Source organism: Cornus florida, unplaced genomic scaffold, assembly GCF_030987335.1.
Source record: "Cornus florida cultivar Cherokee Brave unplaced genomic scaffold, ASM3098733v1 CherokeeBrave_3.0.0_Hap2_Chr01, whole genome shotgun sequence".
Classification (NCBI taxonomy): domain Eukaryota; kingdom Viridiplantae; phylum Streptophyta; class Magnoliopsida; order Cornales; family Cornaceae; genus Cornus; species Cornus florida.
The window spans coordinates 54,732,645-54,744,128 of record NW_026775571.1 but is presented as its reverse complement, the minus strand read 5'-3'; the positions used below and the strand labels follow the sequence as shown (position 1 = coordinate 54,744,128).

Below are 11,484 nucleotides of genomic sequence, written 5' to 3'. Positions count from 1 at the left end.
CAAAATGATTTTATTTGCCAAATGCACATGTGAATTGTGCAATGGTCAACTTTTGTTTCTATTAATTTTTTTTTTTTAGCAAGGCAGAAACACCCATTTTTTTTTTTTTTTCCTGAATTTCAATTTAAATTTTTTTGAAATACTTAGGAAAAGACAAATGAGTATATCTAAAGTGTATATTTACAAAATATTATAATTCAGAGTTTCTTAAAACTTACCCTTTATTTAAACAAAAGAATGTTCAAATTGAAAGTTTTTCATTGTTTGTAATGACAAAATAACCTCATTTGCATACTTATGACGATTATCTGCAATATCAAGGAGCCATTTGCATGCTTGCTAATGGTTCAAAGAGATTTTATGCACTCTACCAAAAATACATGATGTTGAACCTGCTAAATTAATCTGGAAAGACATTACAAGAAGATAACAAAGTAAATCAACAATGCAAAGTAATGCCAAAATTTGCAAAACTTGAGGGTCATCAGCCTATACAAAAAAAAAAAAAAAAAACCCTCTACAGCATGCTCTCTAATTACTTCCATAACATATATATACATACATTTGCATATTTCATAATTAAAAATTTTATCTGAAGAGCATTTTAAGCTCCTCGAGCCGAGCTGATCGAACTTCTTGATCAGTGAGGGCTCCGGCTATCATCCGCTCCTTCCTCGCCTGAACTTGCTGCATGCGCTCCTCGACCGTGTCCTGCACACATTAGATTAATTTCAGAGTCGTTAGTTTGATCAGTTGATCAAAGAATAAAAATGACACTTAAATGGGGAGTGATGATTGATGAAAATGGGGACCAAGTAAAATGGTTCTAAGCTCAACACTGAGGTTATATTCAGCTGTATGGAATTGGAATTGGTGGAATTATTAAAAAATATTAGTTCAAAGTTTAAATTGAACTAAAATTTTTTCCAATTTCAAGACTCCAATTACATGCAGCCGAACATAGCCTCCGAGTTATTTTTTTTTTAATTTATTATTGTTCATGCTATTTAGCATTTGCACATATGGCCATACATCATACATACTGAATTGAATATAGACTTTAACAGTCAATAGTGCAACAATCCAATCTAAAAGACTTCAAATTGAAAGCCAGAGATTTCCCACCCTAGTGTTTTATACAGATATGAGAAATTCTCTAAGGCGGATCCAGGAAGAACAAGAAAAGAATATCTCACCATGACAATAAATCTTCTAACGGTAACTTTTCGCTTTTGTCCAATCCGATGAATTCGCATTATGGCTTGCTCCTCTACTGCAGGATTCCACCATGGATCCTGCATATTCCATACAACAATATGAATATCAAGGAGGGGATTACAACGGAAAATTTAACCAAAAAAAAAAGCAAATAAAAGCAATGCTGGAAATGTACCATAAGGAAGACATTACAAGCTGCAGTCAAATTCAAGCCCACACCACCTGCTTTCAATGACATCAACAATACCTGAAATGTGGAGGAGAGTGGATTTTAAGCATTTGATCACCAACAAGATTCAGTATCAACTGCCAAACAATCAAAATTGTCTACATATATATGTGTATATACAGATAGGAGAATTTAAGTACTTATTTCTGCCTACCATTTTCTCTCTGGTCTCACTAAACTCCTTTAAAACCCTCTCCCTCTGTTTCTGCGTCAGTCTACCATCAAACCTTAAGAACCCAACTCCTTTCTTCCTCAATGGAATCTCCAAGAGATCAAAGAATGAAGTCCACTGGCTGAAAACAATGCTCTTCTCACCAGAACCTGATCGACGTATACTTTCCAAGCAATCAAGGAGCTTTGTAACCTTAGAAGACTCCTTCCAATTATTTACAACATCAATTCTGAACCGGTTTTCAGATGGGCAAGTAATGAGGTCTGCTTTCTTCAGCAGCTGCCTGCATATTGGGCAAAGCCCAGTGGAAGGGGTCCGCCAGCTGGAGAGAAGACACTCCCTGCACATCCGATGTGCACATGGAGTGAGCACGGGGTCATCTGCAAACTCCAGGCATATAGGACACTCTGTGTTTTCACCTCGCCTGAGGCCCTCAACAACCTCTTCGATGTATGCTTGACTAGGGACTTTCTGACCTGAAGTGGCAGAATCAGGATTAATCTCAAGGAACCTTCTAGCAAGCTTGCTCAGGTCCGAATATTCTTGTGAATCACTTCGGCTGCATATTTAAATATCAAATCATATAAAAATGAAGTGTGTGTGAGAGAGAGGTAATTATTGCTTCAAGTAGGTTAAAGAGCTGAATACCACTCACCTCATAACTAGAAATGGGTGGTTGCAACACTGCCTTAGTCTAAGTAGCAGCTCAAGAATATTTGCATAGTTGTGAAGAACTTTGCCTTGTGCCACAAATTGGTCAAACTGGACCTGATTATATTGAAGAAAACATGTAAAGTTCCATATTAACAGTGCCACAAATTAGTTACTGAACATACATGAGAAGCAATTTGAAGAGCAGAAATGGTATATCATGTTTCAAATATTGAAGGATATGCCATCATATGCAAATCTAGTTTCAGTCCTGGACAGAAAATTATGGCACTCAAAAACCATGTTATCATACAACTTACTTTCGATCTTCTGAAGAGGGCATCATAAAAATCACGTTCAGCTTCTGACTGTTTGCACTCAATGACTTGGATGTCTGTCGGTGGGAGGAAAAGAATGGGCCTAATTTTGCAAGCATAGACGAACATCAATATGCTAACATGGACACGAATTCATCCATAGTTTGAAAGTAACATGGAAAAAGAAAAGAAATGAGAATGATCACCTTCCTTGTTTGTCCTTTGTATCCTTAGTTCTCCTCAGCATCAACGGCCTCAAAATAGCTTTAATCAATTTCAAGCCTCTCTGATCACCACTCTCATGAGGCCTCTGAATCAATTTGCTCCACCTAAGTACCCGCAAAATTGGAAAGAGCAACAGGATCATCATGTTTGTTCCTCAAACTAGTCTCTAACCAAGAATTGAGCAGAAATGCCCATAGTTCAACTATTTTCTAAAATATTACAATTCCATATGGCAAATAATAATCAAAATGTGAGGTTGCATAAGGAGATAATTCATTTTACTTACCATGCCCAGTTGCACCATGGCTCAACATGCAAGAAGCATAGCAGGCTGTAGAGGTCTTCCAAATTATTCTGCAGTAATGTACAAAAAATGGTTGCTATAAATATATAAAATAAAATTCCTAATGAACTTCACTCTTCAATTTAAGACCTATGAGCCAAAAGCAGTTGGGTAATTTATTCATCAAAAGAACTGTAGGTGAAATAAGAGAGAAAATGCAACACACCTGAAGAGGCGTGCCCGTGAGACACCACCGGCAGTGTGAGGATAATGAATAAGCAGCCTGAGCAGCTAAGGTTTTTGAGGATTTGATAGTATGAGCTTCATCTAGCACCACCCGATGCCACTCAATTCTGTGAAAGATGCTGTTCTCCCCATCCTAAATCAAAATTCAAAAAAATAACATAAAATAAAATAAAATAAAAAGAAGTAATAACAATAATCATGACTGCAGTCAGCACAATTTAATAATAAGTATCATGACAGTAGCTACAGCAGCAGGAACGATAATAACTACTGTTGCAGCAGAATGCAAATGGACTTCGATGGTAGATTTACAAATAGATAACAAAAGAAGATATCTTACACTTTTATAACATGAAGTCAAGACACCGTATGTCGTTACAACGACATCATTTTTTGCGATCACCTTGGCATCATTGGTTCGATCCCCACCATAGTGAATAAAAACTGATATACTTTCTGGCTTTGAATGAGTATCAAGCTCATCCTGGAGTTAAAAAAATATAATAAGATACCTAGTCAAGTAGAGAGAAGTGTAGCAGCATTTCATGATCTAAACTTACAGTATAAAAAATCTTTGAGGCTTTATGGATTATAACAACAAAAAAATAGCTTAAACTTCACTAGCTGAAGGGACTCACCTTCCATTGGCCAAGCAAAGTCATGGGACAAATAATGAGAGAGCCACCCTTTACTTTTTGTGGGCTTTCTGTATCAGAATCCTTTCCCCTGCCTAGTCTTGCAAGAATTAGGGCAATTGTCATCACAGTTTTCCCTAACCCCATTGCGTCAGCCAAAATCTGCATAGCAAGTTAGAAAATCCGTATATGGTTATACACTGTCACCCCAAAATAGATGAACATACAATGGTGGTAAAAACCATGCAACATATGAATACTGTTAGCACATTCCTTTCACATTTCAAAAGAGATACATTATGAAACGAAAGAAGGGTCTGTGGCAAAACTTACTCCCCCTCTTGCCATCTGTGTTGCAGTTGGAAATTGAGTAGTCGCTTCCCCAGAGAAAACATTCACATAAATTGCAGAAGCCCTCCTGTTAATGAACATGTTGGCAGTCGAGTAGCACATTAGAATTTTGGCTGAAACTAAATGCCTTGGATTCTAGGTTGTGATTGAAAGCTAGTACTTTTTCTTCTTTTTGATCTTTAAATTGATAAAGAAACTACATACCCATCACATATGCGATGGGCGGCCCAGCATGGATGAAGAGTTTTTTCTGCTTCCTCAACATCTGTTCCCTTCTCTAATTCTGACATCCAGTAGAGAGCCTGCTTCTGGTATGGCCTTAAATCACACATAAGGGTTGCAGGGGGCTCCATCTCCTGAACAATTTGAAGAGAGACAAACTGATTTCCTGGCCAAGTTTTATTTCAATTTTAATTCTGAAAATTAAAAGATTATTTTACCTCCAAGTTGTAGGTATCTACTGCACCAACAAGCTTATTCAAAGATGATTCTGAGACAGCTTGTTCATCTTTGTTTTGTTCAGGATACTGCTGGCAACCCTTTCTTCGCTTCAATATAGGAAGCATTGATGCAGCTTCATTTGAATCACCCTGTTTTTCAACAGGAGAAAAAATGTCAATAAAATCTTACATCATTGAGTCAAAGAAATAGTAGTACTATAAAAAGAAGAGAAATGAGATAATTGTGCAAAGGTTTGAGTGAGATACATCACCCATTCACGGCTCTAATATTTATAGATATAAAGAGCACATTCTCATATTGCAAGAAAGGAAACTAAATCAAATCTAAATCAAATCACAGCATATTCTATAGCATATTCTATGGCATATTCTATAGCAAAATTAAATATCTACTAATATGATAAGTCATTTAATAAATCGTGGCTATTATATATGTTAACACTCCCCCTCAAGTTGGTGTGTGGATATCTAAAACGCCCAACTTGGACAATGTATTCTCAAACACAATCTTGCCGACTCCCTTTGTAAGAACGTCTGCAAGCTGTTGAGAACTTGTGACAAATGGAGTGCAAATCTGACTAGCGATGATTTTCTCTTAGATGAAGTGTCGATCAAGAAATAAAAAATGTCTCCTCAGACCATAAACAACCAATCATGTCTCCTCAGCCATAAACAACCAATCATGTCTCATTGTCTCCTTAATCCATAAACAACCAACAATGTCTCCTTAGACTATTTCCCTTCATACAAATGTTTAAAACATGTAGATGGAAAAACCAACAATGTCTCCTCAGACCATTTCCCTTGATACATATGTTTAAACAATGTAGATGAAAGAATCAACAATGTCTCCTCAGACCATAAAAAGAAACAACTATGTCTCCTCAAACCATTTTTGAATAGGTGGTACCAAACTCGCAACGCCCTCATTGAGGTCGGACCACCCTGCCTACCCGACACCTCCTGGATGGGTGATGTCACCTTAGACCATCCCCGAATGAGTGGTGCCGAATTCGTAGTGCCCTCATTGTAGGCGGACCACCCTGGTTCTGATACCAAGTAGAACTATAAAAAGAAGAGAAATGAGATAATTGTGTAAAGGTTTGAATGAGATAAATCACTCATTCACGACTCTAGTATTTATAGATAAAATGAGCACATGCTCATATTGCAAGAAAGAAAACTAAATCAAATCTAAATCAAATCACAGCATATTCTATAACATATTCTATGGCATATTCAAATCTCTGCTAATAATGTAAGTTATTCTATAAATCGTGGCTATCATATATGCTAACAGAAATAAACTTAAACTAATTCAATATTGCAGCAACTCTTACATTAAGTTCGGTACACTGATAATAAACTAACAAGAGATTAAGTACATACGTCTAGATTCAGCATTCGTTTGCGAGAGTTAAGTTCATCTGGGGTGAATTCAGCCTGGTCAAAGATGATCACAGAAGCAATATAGATGTTACTTTAAAATTAGTATTCAAATAAGTACAAATGTTATATGTTACTTTAAAATTAGGCTTCAAATCAATACAAATTTACATTAGAAACTAAGAACAGCTATAAAGTCTATTTGATGCACTTAAATTACATCGTGACATAGAGTATTACTACCTTTTGAAATGGTTCAACATTCAGCAACTTGAACAGAGTTAGCAAAGGATAAACCGTGGAGTCAATGAATGAGGGGGCATCTAGCCTCCAAGATGACTTGTCGTCCCCCTCAGTGAAAATTGAACGGTGAATATAAAAGCTGCCAGAAGAAGAAAACAGAGCACATAAATAAATTTGAATCATAAAAAGGATTGTAATAACCAAGCAAATTCAATGAAGCCATATGAAATAAGTAGAAAACAAATCCACAAGTGAAAAAAAAATAGTTGGGAAATTTACCTTAAATACAACATTATCTCTTGCATCAACTGAAGACTTAATGGCGCTGCCACGCATCGACCAAGAACTTTAACCTTGGAAGAATTTACAAGTGGGATGAGGCATTTTGCCCACTCCATAGGAAGACGACCAATCTGAATTATGAAATGCACAGATGGTGTGAATTAACAAGTTAGTATCTATCTCGCATTTTTAATACTACCACACACATACACACACAAAATGAACATTTTAGAAAACTTTAGTATACTACAACAAAGGACAAAATAATAGAAAACTGAAAATGAAGTAACCCATAAAATGAAAAGGAGATTACCTCGCCGGATCGTTTGGTTGAGAAGCGAACAATCCCAGACGTTGCAGCAGCCTTTGCACTCACCCACTGTGAACTGTGTCTACTTCTTGAATCCCCAGAAGGAAAAGCAAAATGGACTATCTCATTGTCTTCCAGTTTCCTTCCCCTGGTAGTCGAAAGCCCGGTAACAACATTCCTGCCCACCAACAACCAGTCCTTTTCTTCTGGAAAATCTCCATCCTCTATCACAACTGTGCTAAGCCTCTTATCTTCGACTCTTTCTTTCTTCACACTTGAGGAGGATCTAAGCAAATTGCGTCTGGCGGCCTCCATTTCTTCTTCCCTCCTGCGATTCAACTCCTCCTTTTTCCTCTTCCTAAACTCCTCATAGGATTCTTCCTTCGACCCACAACAAGATTCGGCGCCTAACTCTTTAGGGCTCTCTTGTTTAACAATCTGGCTCTTTGCACATTCATCATTGGAGACAACTTTAGTCTCAGTTGATTGAAGACTATCCGAACCCATTAATTGTTCCTTTACAGGCACCTTCTTCTCCGTACTCACATCAGGTTCTTCCTTCACATTCACATCTGGCTTCGAACCATGATTGGATTGAGCTGCTTCTGATTCGTTTGGCCTGTCCTGTTCAATCCGGATCTTTGCACATTCATCATTGGAGACAACTTTAGTCTCAGTTGATTGAAGACTATCTGAACCCACTACTTCTCCGTTTTCAGGCACCTTCTCAATAATCATATCAGGTTCCTCCTTCACATTCACATCCGGCTTCGACTCAATAATCGATTGAGCTTCTTCTGATTCTTTTGGCCTCTCCTGCTCAATCTGGGTCTTGAGATATTCATCATCGGTCATAACTTTGGTGTTCGTCGCCTGAAGAAACTCATCAAAGGATATTCTGGGTACCGATTTCTGAATGCAAACTAAACACCCAGATTCATCCTTTACAGAGTCTTTAACCTCAAAACCCATATCAGATTCCTCTTTTACTCTGATCTTTGGCTTCGACTCGTGTACCGATTCATCTCCTAACTCTTCACTGTTCTCTTGCTTAACCTGGGTAGAAATTCGAGCGCCAGTGCTGGTAACCGTCCGTTTAACGGTGATCGGAGTTGTGCCGATGATGTGGTTGATGGCCGCATCTGGGTCGTTGCCGGATTGTGAGAGTGGTCGGAGAATGTCTGGTTCCGGAAATTCAGTACCCACTACCGATCGGATCTTTTTGATGTTCTCATCTTCTCCTCCCATGGTCTTCGTTTCCATTTATTATGTGGTCAACAGCATAGCCACAAAACTCTTAAAACAGAGGACAAACCACAGATTGAGAAATGGATACGGGAAGAAAGAGAACTCTCGAAAAAAAAAATTTACAGATTGAGGGAGAGTGACTGAGTGAGAGGATAGAGAGGGGGGAATGAATTGAGAGAGGGATTTTGGAGGGTGTTAAAAAGTAATTTTGGCGCGAAATATTTAACCTCATTCAACTCGCGGGTTTTTTTTGTTTAGTTTAATAGTTTTATTCAACTTTTTGGGCGCGAATAAATGGGCAAAATTAGAGATGATTGAAGAAGATTTTGGTAAGTAGATTTTCCAGACGCGGTCGTTTTAGTGATTTTCGGAGAAAGGTCGACAAGATCTTTATATCATGAGGCCGGTTTTAGTTTCTTACCAAGATTTTTCTAACCTACTTAAATAAGAAAAAAAGAAAAAGAAAAAGGAAAGAAATAATAATCGGGCTGAACTTCATATCCGAACCCAGAACTCTTGGATTGAGCTTTAGTATACTAATTCGAGCCCAATTTTATTCTTGTCAAGATATGAAATTCACAAAAATAAAAAGAAAATATATATATCTATATTTTGTTTTAGTACATATATTAAATTATTTTGTAATTAGATTTCGTTAGATTTTCTTTTCAGTGTTAATAATCTAATTAGAAAATGATTCAATAAAATGAATATTTAGTCCCAAGACAATCTAATTAAAAAATGATTCAATAAAACAAATATTTAGTAATAATTATAAATAAACCCAATTTTATTGTATTTCTAACTCTTCCTTCAATAGCAATTTTACAATAATATATTTTTTTTCGTCCTTTTGATTTTGCTTCTAGAGTTTTTTCTTTTAATTTTTAATGTTTCTTATTTTCAATTTCTCTCTTTGTTTTGCTTCTAGGGTTTTTAAATATATTAATTTATTTTTGAATTAGATTTCTTTAAATTTCCTTTTCAATTTTAACTACTATAAATATATAATATTAAAGAATTAAATTACTGAAGAAAATCTAATTATAAAAGGATTCAATAAATGAAATATTTAGTCTGAAGAAAATCTAAAATCTAATTAAAAAATGATTCAATAAAAGAAATATTTAGTCCCGAGAAAATCTAATTAGAAAAGGATTCAATAAAATGAATGTTTAGTAATAATTATAAATAAACCCAATTTTATTGTATTTCTAAGTCTTCCCTAAATAGCAATTTTACAATAATATATTTTTTCTGCGTCCTTTTGATTTTGTTTCTAGGGTTTTTTATTTTAATTTTTCTCTCTGTTTTGCTTCTAGGGTATTTTCTATTAATTTTTAATGTCTCTTATTTTCAATTCATTTTCTCAGTTTTGCTTCTAAAGTTGTTGTTATTTTGCTTCTAAGGTTTGCAGCATAAGAAAAATCAATAGAAAGAAGAATCAATATAAAATTGTTAGTGCTTGTGAATTTTTTTCAATTCATTTTAGTCGGTTACCTTTTCTCTCTTGTGATTTTTTTCAATTAATTTTCTATTATAATTTTTTCAATAATTGATTAGTAACCTTTTATCTATTATGAATTTTTTCTGTTAATTTTAATTTTATCTTATTTTCTCTGTTTTACTTTTAGATTTGTTGTTGTTTTGCTTCTAGGGTTTCAAAAGAGAAAATAATAAGTAAAAGTTGGTTCCTGTTACCTTTCTATTCCATACAAAGTTTGGAATTTTAATTTTTTCAATTCTTTTTCTCTATTTTTAATTTTTTTCAATTCTTTTTCTCTATTAGGATAATTTTTGTAATTAATTAGAAGCTTGATAACAAATTAAAATTTTTTACTAATTTGAATTTTTTTTTTTAAGTTTTATTTTCTCTTATTTCTTTTCAATTCGGTTTCTGGTACCTTCTATTTGTTATGAATTTTTTGAATAATGGATTAGCAACTTGAGAACAAATTAAAAAATTTTAATAAATTGATTTTTTTGTTTAATTTTTAGTTGATTTATCTAATTGATTAGAACCTTATAAATTTCCGCAAGTGCAATTAAGTTTGTACACACGTATAGAAGCTATATTATTTTTGATTGATTGTTGTTTTGTTTAGTTTTGGATTACAATTAATTTTTTGTTTTGTTTAGAACATGGCTAATCAAAGGACTTCAAGGATAGCACAAGCACTGGGGCAAGGACTAAAGTCGTCTCTTGCAAAACATCACAACAATTTGGTAATGTACATCACTAACTGGAGCGGACATGGTTACTCTTTTAGAAGGGGATTACTCATTCTCTTTGAGCCTTCGATCCTTATCGGAAGCGGAAATGCTACTCAAAGACCAAGCTCTAAGTCTAAGCAGCTCTAAGATTTCCCTCTGAACTGTGCCCACATTCCAGTGAGAATTGAAATACATCATTTCATTCCTCTTTCTCCAGATCACATAGATTCTAGCTGCCATAATAAGCGCGATGAGAATGAATTTCAAAGTTGGTTTCTTGAGATTTAGAACCTTGAAGGTGATCCGTTGGCCATAACACATTCCATTTAGGGAAAAGTACAGAAACCCTTCTCGATTTGTAACCTTTTCAATAAATCCCCCCATTGTCTAATTGTTTTTACCAACAAACCCCACCCCCACTATCCAGAGAGGGTAAACGAGTGATTACTTGGATCAAAATGTTCTTTTATTTGAATTTTAATTCATCCGAACTTCAAAAATATATATCTCACAAACCATACATAAAAAAATTGCAAATAATTTATGCATGGAAAGCTTATGAAACAAATATTATAGAAATATTAGATTTGTACAACAAGACGCCATAATCAGAGAGAAATAGGCAATCTAAGAATCTACTGCAGCAATCTTATTTTATTGATCTCAGGATATTTGCAAGAAAATTTTCAGATATAAAAAATTTAGCCCCAACAGAGATCAATTTCATGAGATTTCATATTGTACACCAAAGTATTTTTATTTTCTTATAGATTCGCCATTTAAAAAAAAAAAAAAAAATCAAACTGAATATTTGTTAGGCTAAATATTTTATATGTTATGCTCCACATGCAAATGAATAAGTTTGGAGTTTTTCCCGAGTATTTTATTTTTTAAAAATAAAATAAGATTGTTGGAGCAGATTCTTAGATTGCCTATTTATCTCTGGTTATGGAAGTTTGATGCACAAATCTTATATTTCTGGAATCTTTATTTCATAAGCTTTCCGTGTATAT

The 11,484-nt window shown here is 34.9% G+C and overlaps 1 protein-coding gene across 1 annotated transcript; it reads right to left on the bottom strand.

Annotated features, from left to right (window-relative positions):
- Positions 1-327: 327 nt before the first annotated feature.
- Positions 328-8,426, bottom strand: LOC132297395 (DNA repair protein RAD5B). The gene is made up of 18 exons (XM_059794914.1): positions 7,013-8,426; positions 6,697-6,830; positions 6,418-6,556; positions 6,178-6,231; positions 4,768-4,917; positions 4,532-4,683; positions 4,310-4,394; positions 3,980-4,138; positions 3,682-3,825; positions 3,322-3,474; positions 3,099-3,166; positions 2,794-2,916; positions 2,591-2,690; positions 2,275-2,387; positions 1,602-2,178; positions 1,394-1,465; positions 1,197-1,295; positions 328-711 (listed from the first exon to the last, which is right to left on the bottom strand). Exons 1-18 carry the CDS (start codon positions 8,270-8,272, stop codon positions 589-591), a joined length of 3,705 nt encoding a protein of 1,234 aa, XP_059650897.1. The 5' UTR covers positions 8,273-8,426; the 3' UTR covers positions 328-588.
- Positions 8,427-11,484: the final 3,058 nt, after the last annotated feature.